This window comes from Hyalella azteca, unplaced genomic scaffold (genome assembly GCF_000764305.2).
Source record: "Hyalella azteca isolate HAZT.00-mixed unplaced genomic scaffold, Hazt_2.0.2 contig12874, whole genome shotgun sequence".
Lineage (NCBI taxonomy): Eukaryota > Metazoa > Arthropoda > Malacostraca > Amphipoda > Hyalellidae > Hyalella > Hyalella azteca.
This window is the reverse complement of record NW_025942818.1, coordinates 1-18,034: the sequence shown is the minus strand read 5'-3', so window position 1 is coordinate 18,034 and position 18,034 is coordinate 1. Positions and strand designations below refer to the sequence as shown.

General features: G+C 37.9%; 1 protein-coding gene across 1 annotated transcript; it reads left to right on the top strand.

Annotated features, from left to right (window-relative positions):
- The first annotated feature begins 6,766 nt into the window (after positions 1-6,766).
- On the top strand, positions 6,767-18,028 carry LOC108667155 (cytochrome P450 2L1-like). The gene is made up of 11 exons (XM_018154144.2): positions 6,767-6,894; positions 7,155-7,245; positions 7,586-7,719; positions 8,116-8,187; positions 10,258-10,404; positions 10,805-11,004; positions 11,324-11,444; positions 14,911-15,085; positions 15,748-15,865; positions 16,507-16,654; positions 16,959-18,028. Exons 1-11 carry the CDS (start codon positions 6,810-6,812, stop codon positions 17,141-17,143), a joined length of 1,476 nt encoding a protein of 491 aa, XP_018009633.1. The 5' UTR covers positions 6,767-6,809; the 3' UTR covers positions 17,144-18,028.
- Positions 18,029-18,034: the final 6 nt, after the last annotated feature.

Genomic DNA, 18,034 nt, shown 5'->3' with positions numbered 1-18,034 from the left:
GTTTACGTGCGATGTCTATAAACGCAATACGCAGCATTTGTCCTGTCGCCAGCACACAGCAAATAAACAGCGAAGAATAAACCGCTGCCATCATCATATTGTACCGATGCTTCTGTGAAACAATTTTCTGTCGGCTCGATAAAAAAGTTTCATCGTTTATATATGTCTACTTTTTATTTTAAAATTAAAAAAGTTAATGATATGGCAGTTTTTGTAACTGGTAATTACGATTAGCGTTATATTTTATATATGAATTGTATTTACGACAGTTTAATGATACAATTAGAATTATCTACTATTGTATGTCTACTTCTACCCACAGCACCGTTACCATGCCAGAGATATGCAGGTTGAATCACCGCCAAGCAGAGAGCACAAAGCCGCTACACAGTCCACCCGACCGCTCCCTGCACGTCGGCAACACAGAACAAGTACGGAGCGTCATGACACACAACATCCTCCCACGAGAGCTGGACGCCCACTGAGCTATCATTCCTTGAAGGAAGGCCACCGCCAACGATGTAGAAGGGCCCCATGCATGACCTACCGGACATGTTCGGGCCAGATGGGTCTTTGTAGGTACATTCTTCTAGGATTAGTAGTTATCACTAAATCAGAGTGAATAATTGGACTGCTTGAAATTTATTCTGAATTCAAGTTAATCTCTGGAGACATAATTTGATTACAAAGTTTCCAAACATTTACGCACTACTCAAGGATGGAACTTTAAAGATTGAAGTCAACGATAATATCGGCCTTGAAGAATAAGCAAGATTAGACTGTCGCCGAACGTTCGTTGGCCAATATTCAAAATAAAGAAACATTTGCTTCTATTTATATTGATAAGGAAGCAATGAATTAAAGAAACGGTCCAGTAACACTTTTTATGTACTTCTATTGAGAACGTTTTTGCCAACGATTAATGTGTGCAGTTAATTAAAAATTCCGGCAGCAAGCGTGGGTGTTTTGAGTGGAATACTCTGAATGCGTGCAGCGAACGTGAGCACCGTAGAATAGAAGTGTCGGCGCTGAAGAAATAGGCCCATGGCCTGTTGTATTATTTGTTCCTCAACCTTGCATTATTTGTGACTAGGAACAAAATTAATTAGCATCTGTGATGAACAGTCATCACATATATGATGAAAGTAAACAGTTATATTGGACGTACGCAGCTATAATGAGTATAAACAATTATTCTCGATGTACTCCAAAACGAACACATTCAAAGATAGAACAAAATGTCCGTGGAGTTTTAGAGCAATCGTGATTTTCTACATTCGCTCCCGACGAGTTAACGTAAGACCATTAAGTTCACTTGGACGTTTGCAGTCGTTCATCTTTTAACACTTACATTTACAGCTCTCGATAATTCGATGTTGCTTATATACATTTATATGTTGTTACTTTGTACATTTACGTTGTTGCTCTGTACATTTACAGCTCTCGATAATTCGTTGCTGCTCATTTACATTTATACGTTGTTGCTCTGTACATTTACGGTGTTGCTATGCACATTTACAGCTCTCGAATTCGTTGTTGTAAGGTTTGAGGTCACATACAGAGTGTTGCCTCGAATGCACAGAGTCTTCGTTCATAAGTCAGCTCGAGTGACAAAGTCATAGTAGAAGTAATCACACACATCTCCGCTATACTGTAAAAATTAATGTGTAATATTGTCCAAGAAATAACATATCTTGTAGCCCATAGCACGTGTAGAGATAGAACGTTACGCAGATGAGCATTTTTCTGGCCATACTGGTTCAGCGTACAAACGCAAAGTGTGAATATGGACAAACTCCCACTCATTTATCTGGGTGCAGTTGTCTGGTGAAGGTTGTGTGTCTTAGGGCAGACGAGTCCGGCCATCTTAGCTCATTGAACTAGAACTCTGATTTTATTAATATTATATACGCAATACTTATGTGAATGTTGAATTATTAAATCTGTTCATGAATTAATTACACTTAATTTATTTTTTTGTTTATTTCTCATTCTACTTGCCTAGAATATAATTTAATAATTTCATGAATATCCACGTAAAATTGTCAAAGTTACTCATTATGCATCTAAATCATGAAGATATTTAATAAATTTTATTCCGTCCTTAATTAAAGGCTGGTGATAAAAGCCTCCTCAATAGAAATATAGAATAGAAAGCAATTACAGCTCTCAATACAGTAAATCATTAATAATTTTAGCCCTTTTTAATTCATTTTAAATATTACTCGTTTGATAAAAGTGCGGTGTGTGAGAAAGTGTGTTATTATTTGGACAATATTACCCATTTACTTTTCTTATTGTAAAGTGATGTTCACAATTATGACGTTGTTACTTGAGCTGAACGAAGACTCAATGCATTCAAGCCATACTCAACATTTGACCGCAAGTCTAACAGCTGGTAGACGATTTATTAATAACTTAGAATGCACGCGACTACAGATGAAGGACTGCAAACGTCCACGAGAACTGAACGATCTTATCCGATAACTCATCGGCAGCGACTGTGAAAACTCACGATAGCTCGAGATATTCACGATGATTTTATATTTGTTTGGAATGTGTTCACCTCCGTGTAGATTTATTCTAATTATGTAAACTAATAACAGGTGTGTACGCTCACGATTACTGTTTAATGTCATCACATTTTGGATAATGTTCGTCACAAATGCTAATTATTGCTGTCCCAGTCGCAAATAAGAAAAGGTGTTTACGTCCGCTGAACGCACTCAAAATATTGCACGCCGAACACACACGATAGCTGGCCAAATTTTTAATTAAATGCTCATATAAACGACAGCAAATACTTTAAAAATAATTTTATATTAAAAATAGGACGGTACCTAGTATTTCTGCAACACTTTACTACCTTATCAACGAAAATGTCAAGCGAGTACTTAGAAATTCATGCTTAAAAATTCCCTCCCTGACGAACTTATAACTATTATGAAGCAATGTGATTAATTTTTTCTTTTTCGGCTAACTTATCCAAAATCCGGCTAAGTTATCAATAGAATCCGATCATTTACGTAGATTTAGCAATAATTACCAATCAAAGAGGAATGGACCGATAAAAAATCTTTAATAATTATTGTTCCCATTCATTGCCCGAACATGTCCGGCAAGTCTTACATGAAGCTCTCCTGCATTGCTGCGGTTGCCTTCCTTCAAAGCTCAAGGAATGATTGCTCAGTGAGCGTCTTGCTCTCGTAGGAGGATGTGTTATTGTATGACGCTCCGCACTCGTGCTGTTTTGAAGGCTATTGCTGTTGACATGTGAACTGCGCAGTTGCTTTGTACCTCAGTTGGAGCGGTGATTTAACTTGCATATATTTGACTTGGTGACGGTGCAGTGGGTATAAGTAAGGGTAAAACAGGAAAAAATTGTTTACTGCTTAGAATTTTGTTTGTAGTATTACATTGTTGTAATTTTAAGTGATATACAACATTCGTAATAATCAATGTCTTCTTGTTAGTGGTATTCACTATTTGCTAATGCGATTATGATGAATTATGCAATGCTCGCAAGACTAAACTGATCTGGAAGGTTAGCCCGGTCATTTTCGGTATTCCATATTCCTTTTCCCTGAATGAAGTAAATAATTTTTAAACTATTAAGTTCGTTAATTTAAGGGAATCCCATTAAAACTAAAATTCAGCATGGAATTCCGGTAAAAGATTCAACTGAATTAATAGATGTCAAGATTAAACTGAAAATTAAATTAGTAACATAGAGAGATAATTATATTTATACATTGTTATTGTTTCAGTCGAACTGTAATATTCAATAAAAAAATAAACTTCATGCAGCACACTCAACTTAGCGCCAGCTCGATCCGTAATTCATCAACTGGTCTCCCTGAAACCACTTATCTGATAATAAACCTACGCGCGGCCTTAGTCAATCTTATCACACGCGGCTGCGACAACATTCTTTATAAACTTGTTTGGGAAATATTGTGTGTACTTCCGTCAATATTTGGACCTACATATAGATGACCGAATTTAATTTAAAATATTCGGTTTTAGCTCGTAGTAATTTCATTCTGATTATTCAAGTAACAGAGATGTCTATACTAGACCTATATCATATCAGGTAGAATATTGGGATCGAAATCATTTTCTGGCCAGAATATCAATTTTTGGTCATTTTATAGTCACTTGAGAGTATGACAAGGGTTGGCCGAGCTGAGTCATGCCGATCTTGCAAGCTGCTCAGTGGTTGCCTTCGAACCCTGAGATGAGCGGCTGATTTACGCGCTCCTCCAGTCCTAGGCGGCCCTAATGCAGAGTCGCGCACGTATCTAAATTTTGTTAGGATACACAATTACTATAATAGTATTCTTCATTATTGGTTCAGTAATTATTGAGGTTTTTTTATTATCAAATATTTTATTGTAGTATTATTTGTTACTAATCCACGGTATATTATAGCATTATTATTTAATGCTGTCTATTTCCGTATGATGTTAGTGTCATTTAATGTTTTTTATTATAGTGACTATTTGGTCGAAGCTAAGACGGTCCCCGAATTTTGATAGGTTTATACTGTTTATTTCAAATTTATCTTGCAATTACCGGAAAAATGATGTGAGTAAATGTGAACTACATTTTGCTTTATGAAATATATTTGCTTTATAAACTTTTTTTGTAAACGGCCATTGGCGTTTTTTATTATTATTTTCTTCACAAGGTGACATTAAATAACTTCTTTAGGCGGGTAAGTTTACTTTTTGAATTTAATGATTACCAAAATACATAGTATAATTCTACCGAATATAATATGGGCCTGCTATAGACTTAATTAAATGATAAGAACGAAATTCAGCTTCGAATACTGAAAAAAAAAATATTTTCCTTATGAATTCTCCTTGCAAGAATTGGGTAAATAAGAATCCTTTGTAAAGGTTTATGATCTGATAAGTGGTATCAGTGATACCAGTTGCTGCTGCACGGATCGAGCTGGCGCTAAGTTGAGAGTCTTGCATCAAGTTTAAATTTTTATTGAACATAACGGCTTTATAAAAATATACAAAGATAAAAATTTTCATATTTTACTAGTAAATTAGCCCGGACTTCGCCGTTCTTCCGAATTCCTTCACCCGAAATGCAGTTATTAACAAATGTCTTTTTCAAAATTAAACGAAACTTGAAAATGTTTCTTTTTTATATAATTTGCAATTGTCAAAGTAGAAACCACATTTCAGGTTTTTAATCTCTTTCTCTCAGTTCAACACTTCACTTTAACTTCATTTCTTGTTCTTCATTTGTTTGTCTGCTACAAATCTTATCGATATTCAATTAACACACTTCTACTTGTCCAAGCAAAAGGAAATTTTGCACACTTGTATAAAGTCGGAGACAATGCTTGTATCAATTGACAGAATAAATGATTAAAAAAATTAAATTAAAACAAAAATGACAAATAAATATTTTTAAATATTCAACAATCAAATAAAAAAACCATTGTACATATGGAACATCGGAGAAACTGGCCTCTTTATGTGTTTTACTTGAAAAAAGGAATTTTTAAACGCATATTATTTTTCAATTCAGTACAATTTCATTACCAGGTGTAATATTTCAACATGTTAAGTATCCTGGATACTCGCTAGAGCAGCCCCTATATATGTATTTTTTACACCAGGCTTCAAATACACTAACAAAATTTGAAAAATTTACTATGATTATGTAAGTTTGTTTGCTGAAAGAAGGCGACCGAAAATATGTAAAGGATTTTCGAGTGGGTATCTACAATATCGCTGTAATTAAAACCTCATGAGCTGGTATTCGAGGTTTTGTGTGGACACAGTACGTGGAATAGATAGGTATTTTGAACGCAATTCAAAGATTGAAATTCACTATAGTAGTATTCAAACTGCCATCTCTTCAATCGCCGTGCATTCGATTTTACGCAATAGCATCATGATAATCATCCATTCCGATTTTCATCCTATATTCCGAGTTATTATCTACTCAGTTTTACCGCCAAATATCTTTGATACCGCAGAGTTATATTTCTGCCCGTCATGTGAGTCAATGTCGTCGCAATTGTCATATGTTTAACACGTAACCATGCTTTTCAACTGCAAGGGTTGATTTTTCACTCGGCTTAACAAGTTAAACTTATGGCCTAAAGCGCCGAGTTAACTCGATGCATTCTGTTATTTAGCATCTCAAACAGTAAAGGATTAGCTTGCTGTAAACATGCCCTTGATAAGAGATTGATAGTCAAACTAGTAAGATATAATACCGCAAGTATGTTAGCTGAAAGAGCCAGTGTCTTGAAAGTTATCAGAGCAGGTGGGGGTTGTTGAATGATCTTGGAGCGGAGTGATCTTAGTGATCTTGGAGCGGAGTTTGTTGCTTGTTCACACGTAGATAGATAGTTTGTGTTGATTTCATGGGACCTAAACAACCTATTACATAAGTAAATAATCTTAAATAATCTATTTTACAGTTCCTGAGCTCATGCAATTGTCCATCGAATTTGAACATTCTGTTAATTATTAATGATCATATAAACAGTATTTCATTGATATGAAAATGTATAACAAATTTAGTATCAATGATAGGCCTGATATCTAGAAATAAATAGTAACTATCGATTCAAAATTAAATGCATCCTTTGACGAGTTACATAAATAGTGAAGTTGAAAAACTTTTTGAAAATACAATAGCATATTACATTAAACAAATATTCAGCGATTGTTTCATTCATATGTTGAACACGTAACAGATATTGAATAAATCTTCTAATGCAGATTAATATTAATTTGTTTGGAAATTTATAGTAAAAAATTATTGTTAAGATGTGGGTGGAGATTGTGTTGTTGTTTGTGTTGGTGTTGGTGTACGCGGTGCTGAGGGACAGGCGACCCCGCACCCTTCCCCCTGGTGAGTCCTATTCATTCTCACTTTTTTCATATTCAGTTTTATTGACATTCCGAACAGCAATATTTATTTATTAGCTCACCCATGTTGTGAATCAAAACTTACTAATGACAATAATTTGTGTGTAATTGACATCGCTTAGGCAAATTATTTTACTGCGTAATTCATCAATGATTTCGATTACAAGCGAATGAACGATTAAAAGTCTACCGGAAATTCTTGGATATTCGACCGTATCTCTCGCTCCGTAATTCCTGATGCAGGTCCGGTGGAGATCCCATTCTTCGGACGACTTCCGATTTTCGATGAAGAAAGTGGCGAACGCTTACGAAAAAAATACGGTGATATTGTCTCGTAAGTGTCGACTCGATCTCTCAAATACCACAATTAGTAATATTTACGTAGTGATTAAAGTTCTAAACAAATCTTGCATGCACGTTGAATTTCACGTAAACATAATGAGAACTCACCGCATGTCATCGCCTGATCAGGAAATGTGTCAATCCCATTTGCATGATCCCACTATAAATTCTGAAATTTTAACGTTAGTAGGAATTTTATATTTATCGATTTATTCTCGATTGAATAACATATTTCTCTTACTCTTCTGTAATCTCTGTTACTATGGCAAAATAATAACTATTTTGTGATTACAATATATTACATAAATAATATAGGTACATAAATATTACAGGTATCGCACTGGGCCCATCCGCACGGTGTTCCTGTTCGACTACGACACTGCCAAGGAGGCCATGGCAAAAGTTGAGTTCTCCAACCGCCCCGACTTCTTCTCGGCATTAAGTGTGGACGATCAGAAAATTGGAGGTGGAGTCCGAGCACGATTTTTAATATTTTGATCTCAGGAACCTTCGTTTCATGTTGGACTTAATGTACATTCTGGAAAAAATGCAGTTCTGTTGTACATAATTCCATGTATTCATTATTTTTTTTTTAATTTCGCCATGAGCCACACAATTCGAAACTTTATCAGAATTTTTCGACTGGGAATTTTTATATCTTCTATCAATTTCGTTGTTCTATGTACATGTATCAATATCTATTAGCCATTGTCTATCTATTTACCTATACTTACAGATTTTGTGTGCTTATCACTACATACCAGTATAATATAAGACGAAGAGATCGGTCTAGATTTGTTTACCAGTTGCAAGAGTACACGCAGTACAAAGTAGATTAAACATTGCATTGAATCTCCTTCAGGTGTGATCAGCAGCAACGGCGTACACTGGCAGCACGACCGTCGATTTGTGCTGCGCAACCTCCGCAACCTCGGTGAGATGCGAAAGTATTCTCGAAACGTCAAAAAATTATTAACTGACATAATAAGAGTAATGAAATTCTTAAACAAATACATCTATTATTTACAATGGCAAAATTCACTCGGTGCTTATAACATAACATATTGATCTCGGCGCTGAAGTGTAGGCCTGATGTGGTCTGTCGCCGATTCTTTTACTTTTCGTGCCTTGTTCACAGAAGATCTAAACTCGTTTCATTTGACCGGATCTTTTCATGACTGACGATAGTTTCAAATAGCTACTAGACTTCCACCGGGTTCGATAAGGAGCTAGACATTTCAAATCTGAACATATATTTTTCCATAGCTTTATCTAGTCTGTTCTTGAACGCGTTCATACTAGGAGCGCCAACGATGTCATTGGGGAGGCTGTTCCACATGTCGGTGATTCGAAGCGAGAAGAAATTTGGTCGCGTGGAGAAGTTGCAGCGCAATTTTTTTAGTTTATAACCGTGGCCCCTGGTGTTGGTTCTTGTTTCAAATTTTAGTAATCCTTCGGAGACCTTGTATAAACCATGAGTATACTTGTATACTTCAATGAGGTCCCCACAAGCCTTCTGGGACCTTGTATAAACCATGAGTATACTTGTATACTTCAATGAGGTCCCCACGCAGACGTCGATAACTGAGGCTTGGAAGCTTCATAATCTTTAATCTTTCTCCATAGGACTTGCCCTTCAAGCCTGGAATTATCCTTGTTGCACGTCTTTGAAAATTCTCTATTAAATTTCTGTACTTTTCAAATCTCGGTGACCACACGTTTCCAAACTCTAGATTCGGGCGCACGACAGCAACAAACAACTGCTTCATCGCTTCTGCATCTAGGAACTCGTATGAGCGTCTGATTAGTCCAAGAAGTTTGTTGGATGTGTTAGCTTGCGTTTCAACATGCTTAGAAAATTTCAGCTCCTTGTCGACATAAACTCCGAGATCTTTTTCCACCCTAGACTTTTCAATCATTACTCTCTCGTTGCAACCATGTCTTCTCATACTGTAATCTTGCTGTTCGTTTTTCTTCCCGAGGTGAAGTACTTTACACTTGTCAGCATTAAACCGCAGCTGCCACGTATCAGCTCAGTTAACTAAGCTGTCAAGATCATCTTGTAAATGCGCTTTATTTGACGCTCCTTCACTGTATTATAAACTTTTGTGTCGTCGGCATACATGGAGCACACGCTGGAGACGCTGGAGCAAACGCTTCTAGCAAATCGTTTATAAAAGCAACGAACAAAATAGGCCAAAGAACGCTTCCTTGTGGCACGCCACTGCGCACTGATGCTCAGTCTGACACGGTTCCGTTAATACTGATACGTTGTCGTCTACCAACTACGAAATCTCTGATCCATTGGAGTACGTTTCCCTCAATTCCCGAAGACTTCACTTTACGCAACAGCCGCTCATGCGGAACACTGTCAAATGTTTTGGCAAAATCGAGGTACAATGCATCCACTGGCTCCCTTTCGTCCAGCAGGCGAGTCCAATCGTTCAACGTAGATAATAAGTTAGTGGTGCAGGATCTACCGGCGATAACGTCATGTTGACAATCTGATATGAGATGGTGAGCAGTCAAGTGATCGACAATTCTATCCCTCACAACAGATTCCATTAGCATACAAACAACACTTGTCAGACTGACAGGGCGATAGTTGCCGGGGCTGCTTTTGTCACCTTTTTTGAACAATGGTGTTACTTGAGCTTCTTTCCAGTCGGACGGCAAAGTTCAAGGTTTCTTAAAAGAATACTTAAAGCGCTTTAAGAACCTAACTAATTAAAACGGGAGCATCTTGGTAAACATGGATTTTTATTTTGATGCAATCGCCAATCTACCAGTGTTCATATTTCGTGAACCAGTCTATGTTACGATACACGCATTCACATTTTCAGCTCCATAGTATTAAGTTGAGTTATAACCTGGTTGGCAGTTGTTTTTACGGCTTCAAACCTGAAATCTTATGAGTTAACTTGCGATTGTGGGGTATTAGGCGGGAATTTCACTTTTTGTTACCGGAGAGTTTTAAAGTTTGCTCCTAATTACTCTTTTTCAGGCATGGGTAAAAGTTTCCTGGAGGAAGCCATCAACACTGAAGCAATGGCTTTGGTGAAAGACCTCAAGAAGTACGGCGGTGAAGCCATCAACTACCCCGACAGCTTCAGGACTGTGGCGCTCAACATCATCTGGCAGATGGTGGCCAGTAAGTGTTAGATATTGTTTCATGTGTGGTCTTTAAGGTGACATAATTATTTCGTAAATGAAAATTCCTGTAAAATTTTTGCGAGCGAAGATTTAATTTCAAAAATTTAAGGCATATTTCGCTTCTTTTGTTGCTCAAACAATAACTTTACTTTAGTTGGTACATCTCAAGTTTTCATCCGATGATAAATGAAACACGAAATTTCATACTGCGATCATTGTTACCCCATAAACGCTTAAAATATTTTTATGATATTTCAATGCATGGAAGCCTTCACGAAAATGGTTAATTCATTTCTCTCATAATTAGGTTCTGCCAAATAATCGGTCTGGATTGCAATCCATTATAGCCAAAGCCATCCTAGGCCGCACACATAAACTCCAATCCCATTTTATTTCAGGCACTCGTTACGATCTGCGCTCAAGCGATGTCGAGACCATTTACCGGCTGACCAAAGCATTTCAAGACGACTTCTCAGCGATAGCTTTTTTGCCTTTATTCATTCCTGCTCTGAATCGATTGCCAGAGCCAATCAGAAATTTGATTTTCGGGGAGGACAAATTCGCAAAGCTATTAGAAGAAATGGAAAAAGTCATTAACGTGAGTTGATCTTGTCATCCAAAAAGCGTGATCAGGTAATTCGAACAATTAATATTGCATCATTAACGTTCTCATTTCATCCTACTTTGTTCTGTTCCGTCCGTGGGAGAGGGGAATGAGGTAAACAATAATGTAAAACAAAAATATTATCTAACTAGAGAACCAAAATAGGGCCCTCAGAAAGTTAATCGTGAATGGATCTGAGCAAAAATATATAAGCTTGAATTAAAAAACAGTGCCTCTTCCCCCATTTGCAGCCGTTTATTTGTCCAATGTGACGAATGAAAAGAATTAATGATATCCCTAACTCCACTATCAGGATGTCGTAGACAAGCACCTGGAGGACTATGACCCCGACAACCCCCGGGACCTCATAGACGAGTACATCAAAGACATGAAGGAGAGCGAAGGCGACGACAACTCCCTCTTCAGGAGAGGAGGTGAGTAAGGTAACAAAGACCTTAATTGCAATAGCTTTTTTGTGTGTACAGCTGACACTTCTCAAATTTGTGTTTTTCTCGACTCGGCCGTAAAAATCGCTGTTTGGTGGATGAGACTCCTTCACTGACATTCCTGGTTCGAGACCTGTGAGGAATGTCAGATTCCTTTCGGGGTCTGTGCTGTAGGCTGGACAGAAAAAACAATTTTTTCAAAAATTCGCTTGTGCCTATGATTTTCTTATGTGGATACCTACCAAATGAATCCCCATCAAAGGATGTCATAAACAAACAATTTCTGGAGTTGCCTCAAAGCCCTTGAAAAATGCAAAGAACGAGAATTTTATTGCAACTATCAATATAATAATAAATTTTCAAAAGTTAACCTGGATTATCGTGGTGACAATGCTGAATAAACATTTATTAATTAATTATGAATCAGTAAACAAAATATGGCACTGGTGACAATAGGTTTTCTAGCCTCATACGCAAGTTAAATGAAGCTCGAATCCCTGCCCCACTCCTACCCTTACACACACATAGCATAAGCATAACAACCAAACTGATAAGAGTTTTTTTTTGTTTATTGAACCTTGAAACATTAGCGAGAGAATGTGGCCGATATGCCGAGGTCTATCTATTGTTTGGGAGAGAACAAGGATAGAACAGTTCTAGCCAATAATAGTCCAGCAATTAATTACACAAATACTGACGTCATTAGCTCAGAAGTTGAACTCTATTTTGTGCACATAAAAAACGATAACCAGTTTTGAGTAAGTGAGGTCTTTAGGAGGTCACTTGAATAAGGTTAATAAGGTCCCTTGAATAGTGGGGTCACTTGAATAAATGAAGATAGTGCAAGATACCCACTCCCAATCGAAATTTTGATTCCTGTCAGCCGCTGGCTCAAGGACGCCCCAAGCTCGCCTAGCGCATGAATTAGCGGCTCTATGACTGCTTTAGCTAGTTTAGGTTGTACGAGGGAAATAAGTGCCTGATTAAGATCCGGTCTATTCCTCGACAACCGTGGGGCGAGTGCGGGGTGCGCGTATTTAGATCTGATACGTCCGGGACAGACACGGCCGAATCTGAAAAGTGCGTTAAAAAATGCCCCCTCCCTTCCCCCCTTTATGGGAGGAAGGGAAGGAACATTTGAATCGCTGTACGATTTATATATATGAACAGACTAGACGTGCAACACGGCAGCACAATGAAGCAAATGGCAAGTAAACACGAGTTTGAAACGGGAATAATATCAGTTAATACAACTTTCAACTACAACTTTCCACATTACCCACAACATTCTCTAATATTTACCAGAAAGTAAGATCCTCTCACATTTCCCGAGCAAAACAATTTTCAATAATCACTAGCACTCACCACTCTCACACAATGCCCAAAAACACAACATTCTTCAATATGCAATGGCACTCAACGATCAGCATTCTCCTATATTCAACACCGCTCACTATTATTCCATTCTACCCATTTAATCGTACCAAACACTCCTACCTATTGCGGTTGTAGCAGTGCCAAACATTTTCCACGTACGGCTGAGCGAAACATTCTCACATCAACCAGTATTGAATCTTCTCTCATATTCGCCAGGACAAAATATTCACATATACTGTAAAGCATTCTCCCGCTACTCAATTGAATCAGTCCTCAAAATTCTGCCAAAATATTTGTAAACGACAGCCTGTAGTAGTTACAGAGCTTGATTCTAACCATTCAAACATAGCGCAGATTCAATATAGTAGCTAATTCCTGTTTCCAGGTATGAAGTACCTAAAATATAGTAACATTATTCGCGGTAATGAAATTCTTTCCAAGCCCGCGTACCTAAAATTCTCGAAATACACGCGCGCAAAACATCCTCTCACATTAACCAGTATCGAACATTCTCTCATTAGTCTCATATTCACCAGTACCAGTTATCTGACATTCATCACTAACAAACCTTCTCCATTCAGCAAGTCCATAAAAATTCTTCCAATTCAGCATTCAGTGAAACCATTCTCCCACTTACAATAAGAACCAAACATTCCATCACTTATACACCAGTAATAAGCATTTTCTTAAATTAATCTAATCATTCACACCTGATTCATCTCTAAGGCGAGAGTGGTAACCGAAAGTCGACCGACAGCTGCTTCTGAATTTTGACTGGGCTGCAATCATGAAGGAGCTGCGGCTAATCTCTGATTTATTCGAGAAGGATCCCTTTCCGTGGCGAGTCCGAGGCCGTTCAACTCCTTGCCGATGCAGCTGAGAGTAGAGCCGGAGTTCACCTTTAAAGACCTTCAACAAGCGACTCTGCTTCGACGCCATTACAGGGGTCTATAAGCAAACAGCATCGTGCATCAGCTGACCCAACTGAGGGCAGATGCGCGGTTCCCCTTTTCTATGGCGGCAAGGACGGCCTGCCTAACGGACAGAATATTATAGCAATATAGCAGCGCCCCAGCACGGCGTGAGACTTCCGTACCAATTAGTTAGGCGTATTAATATTCCAAAAATGGTAGGCATTAGTTAGGCGTATCAATGATACAAAAAATAGTGTAGATTGAAAGACCCAATATCTCGAGGAGTTCTTCTCAGTTTAAGAATAAAGGCTAAAACCAAAAAAGTTACATAAAACATTTTACTGTATAGAAGTCCTAGATAAATAAAACAGAACGTTTCGGGCTATGCCCATCATCAGCTAGAAGAATATATCTGGAAATACATGGAAATCAATTTTAGTACAGAAATTTAGAAAATGATAAGGAAAGAAAGGAAAAAAAAACTATTGACCTAGAATCGAAAGAGGAAAAGAGCTGGATTGGTTATTCAATTTAGGTTTAAGTTTATGGATGTAAAGAGATTCTAAAATTCGTAAATCGGTTTGGCTGCTAGCGTTACAAAGAATTTTAAATTGATCGATGGACACGGGAGGAGCAAGTGAGTAGTTGCCGAACATGCTGGAAGAAGTTTCCGCACTGGGCGTCCACTTGCTCAGCCGCCTCATTCATCAGTCAGACTTCATACAGAACAGTGCTCACTTGCTCCTCCCGTGTCCATCGATCAATTTAAAATTCTTAAAAAACGCTAGCTAAAACGCTAAAAAGTAACGCTAGCAGCCAAACCGATTTACGAATTTTAGAATCTCTTTACATCCATAAACTTAAACCTAAATTGAATAACCAATCCAGCTCTTTTCCTCTTTCGATTCTAGGTCAATAGTTTTTTTTCCCTTCTTTCCTTATCATTTTCTAAATTTATGTACTAAAATTGATTTCCATGTATTTCCAGATATATTCTACTAGCTGATGATGGGCATAGCCCGAAACGTTCTGTTTTATTTATCTAGGACTTCTATACAGTAAAATGTTTTATGCAACTTTTTTGGTTTTAACCTTTATTCTTAAATTGAAAGACCCATATATGCAATTGATCGATAGCATTCCTGTGCTTTGTCTAATTTTAGCGCTGAACCAAATCGTCAACGACCTCTTCTTCGCGGGATCGGACACGGTGAACAACATGATGAAGTGGATGGCCTACCTGCTCGCCCGGTATCCAGAGTACGCAACGAGGATGCAGCAGCAAATAGACGCCGTCGTGCCCAGGGACCGCATGGTGTCGCTCGACGACAAACAGAGGTAATAAATTTGGTAGCTGTGAGTTTAATGTGCTTATTCATGGTTGCGAATTGGAGTGGTGTTGGTTAATACGAGTATAGTAGTATGATATCTTCAGTTGAATAATAGCTAGCCTGTTTACGCCTGTCGCCGATCCTCGTAATTTTTATTTCTTGTTCTCAGGTCCAAAAACTGGTCTGTTGACCAGATATTTTCAACTGACGGTGGTTTAAAATCTTTGCTGGACTTTCAGTTGTTCCGTAGGGTACTAGGAATTCCAAGGCTAAAGATATGCTTCTGCATAGCATTGTCTGGTCTGTTCTTGAACGTGTTCACACTCGGAGCGTCAATACATAAATTTGAATTTGTTCTCCTAATTCGCAAAAACTCACCCGCATGCAGTTATTCGTCGATTAACTCAACTATTCACTTCCAAAGCTTAATTTAATGAAAGAGATTATAATCAATCTGGTGATTCTACAATTTTTACTTTTTTTGATCATTCAATCTTCAATTATCCGGATTGGGACTTAATCGCCTATGCGCAGTTTCGATAAAATAAATTTCATGTGTCTATGACCTTAAACTGTTTACCTGGCACAGAATTTGCTTATGTGATTAATTCTCCACTTCATACGGTTTCGATGCAAGTTAATTAATAGTACCTGATTTTTCTCACCTAGCTTGCCCTTGGTTGAGGCATTCACTGTTGAAGCCTTGCGGTACTCATCCATGGTGATCTTCAACGCTGAGAGGACGGCTACCCGCGATACAAACTTCAAGGGCTATCTCGTTCCCAAGGTAAAAGTGTTCCCAAGCCGCAATACAGCTGAATAATGTTCATAGTTCACAGCATTTCGTTCAATATCCGTGCAGTGAACAGGAGAAAAATTGGCTGAAGAAGTTGAATGGTACTCGTCGAGTATATGTGGCCTCCCCAAACGTTATTCAGGGATTTTGCAGAGAGTTCCTGCAGTGGCGTCGTAAAGCCTATTTTGAGAGAGCTTCAGCCTCCAGAAAATGTTCTCAAACCCTCCTTTATAATTATATTTTCATTTATTGAAGTAATATTAATATCTTTTTAATGCTGACAAATTTAATATAATTCAACTTAAATATAGGTTAAAATAAATAATCATAGAACCAGTCATTATTAACTTTGAGAGCAGTTGAACGCTATGATTGAGTTGCAAGAAGCAAAGTGTTTTATTTCGATCTTGAACAGTCCAGCTAACTTGCTACTCTGAACTTTCATCAGTGAACGCTAATTTTGGTAAAACTTAGTGAGAATGTGAGAGTAAATGGATGCTTAAATATCAAGTGATCTCATTTAATTTTGAAAATTTTGGAATTGAGGTGACTGCAGCTGGAAAAGTTCCGTGCCCTGAAGAATCTTTTTGATGAACAAAACTTCGACCAACTTCATTTATATTTTATTACAGGGAACTACAGTGCAAGTCTGTAACTACTCAGTCCACCACGACCCGCGGTACTGGGACGACCCCCACAAGTTCTACCCTGAACGATTCCTGGATGAGAGTGAAACTAAGTACACGGCCCCTAAGAAGGGCTTCTTTGCCTTCGGTTCAGGTGATACTCGCAGAAGAGGCTTTTACTGCAAGACAATTTCATAATTCAGGTTCACGTTGGATTCTATAAAATCAGATAACTAGGCAAACTGAAGATTCTAATCTGCTTAATGCCGCGGTTAAAGAAGTTTACGAATCTGAAAAATTTGGCTTAATATCCAATAGCAATTACAAGGAAAACGGATAACAGAGCGCCAGTCATTTACCGAAAAATATTTTTCGGTAACTTTAGGCGTAATTTTACTTCTTATTTCAGTTTTTAAATACTGTGAACATATTATCAAGAAAAAATTATCAACCGACAGGTCGTCGTCAGTGCGTGGGGGAGCTGCTGGCCCGCATGGAGTTGTTCCTCTTCACCGCCGCCCTCATCCAGCACTTCGACGTGCGCCCCCCGCACGCCGTCGACATCACCAAGACAGCCATAGTCAATTTTGCGGGAGCTCGTTTGCCTGCAGATGACAAGCTCATCTACCAGCCTAGAAACTGATACATTGACTTTCGTCTGCATTGAGAAGTTGATGTCCGAACTATTTGATACAACATTTGAGTGTTCCTGAAGTACGGTGTTGTCTGTCGAGTCGTTAACACCATTCAAAACCTATAGTCTCGGATACATTTTCAGTTATCGTACTTCCGCTTACGTTTACCAGTAGCCTCAACGGTACATTTGCTTTCGTCTAGTATACGTTCATAATTTCAGGCTTCTCTCCACAAGTTGAATCTACCTTGATTACCTGATTTATTAGGTTTTAAGTTCAAGATTGTGCTGGATTCACGATGCCAATTACTTAGCTTCTGTTGGTAGACCCATCAAGCGGCACCAAACTAACCAAACACTGTGGAAACACACAAAAAATTATCTTAATCCAATTATAATTATTTTGTTTTATCATTAAAATTATGCTGAGTGAGTTCTATTAATCAAGCTTTGGTATTCAAGTTATTATACTCAAATAATAGTGATTAAGCAATAATAATGATGCAGGTACGTCGTGCAGTAAGAGAATAACCACAAGTGACCAACGATTATGTTGCCTGGAACCACATAACCAGAATACACGGGACCATCACAACCGCAATACCCCTCTCAAAAATACACACATACAACAAATATCAACTAACCAACTAAAACAACTCAAATATCATAAACAACTATAAAACATATACCAAATTCCTCAATCACTTTAGCGCAATCTTCTCTCGACAAACACATCATCACCAATTCACTCACTTCAAACAACCCCACCACACACTCTCTATCACTCAGATAATACAATATAAACTGTATATCATATCTCTTTTCAAAATAATCAATCTAAAAAGCCATCACTAAAATCGCAACACTCATTTCTTTATCACTCATCAGTCACGCCAATAT

Excerpts from the sequence above, each read along its gene's own strand:
- LOC108667155 (XM_018154144.2), top strand. The coding sequence starts at position 6,810 with ATGTGGGTGGAGATTGTGTTGTTGTTTGTGTTGGTGTTGGTGTACGCG. Across the intron at positions 8,188-10,257 it reads GCGCAACCTCCGCAACCTCG|GCATGGGTAAAAGTTTCCTG; the intron begins GTGAGATGCGAA and ends ACTCTTTTTCAG. Across the intron at positions 16,655-16,958 it reads CTTCTTTGCCTTCGGTTCAG|GTCGTCGTCAGTGCGTGGGG; the intron begins GTGATACTCGCA and ends ATCAACCGACAG.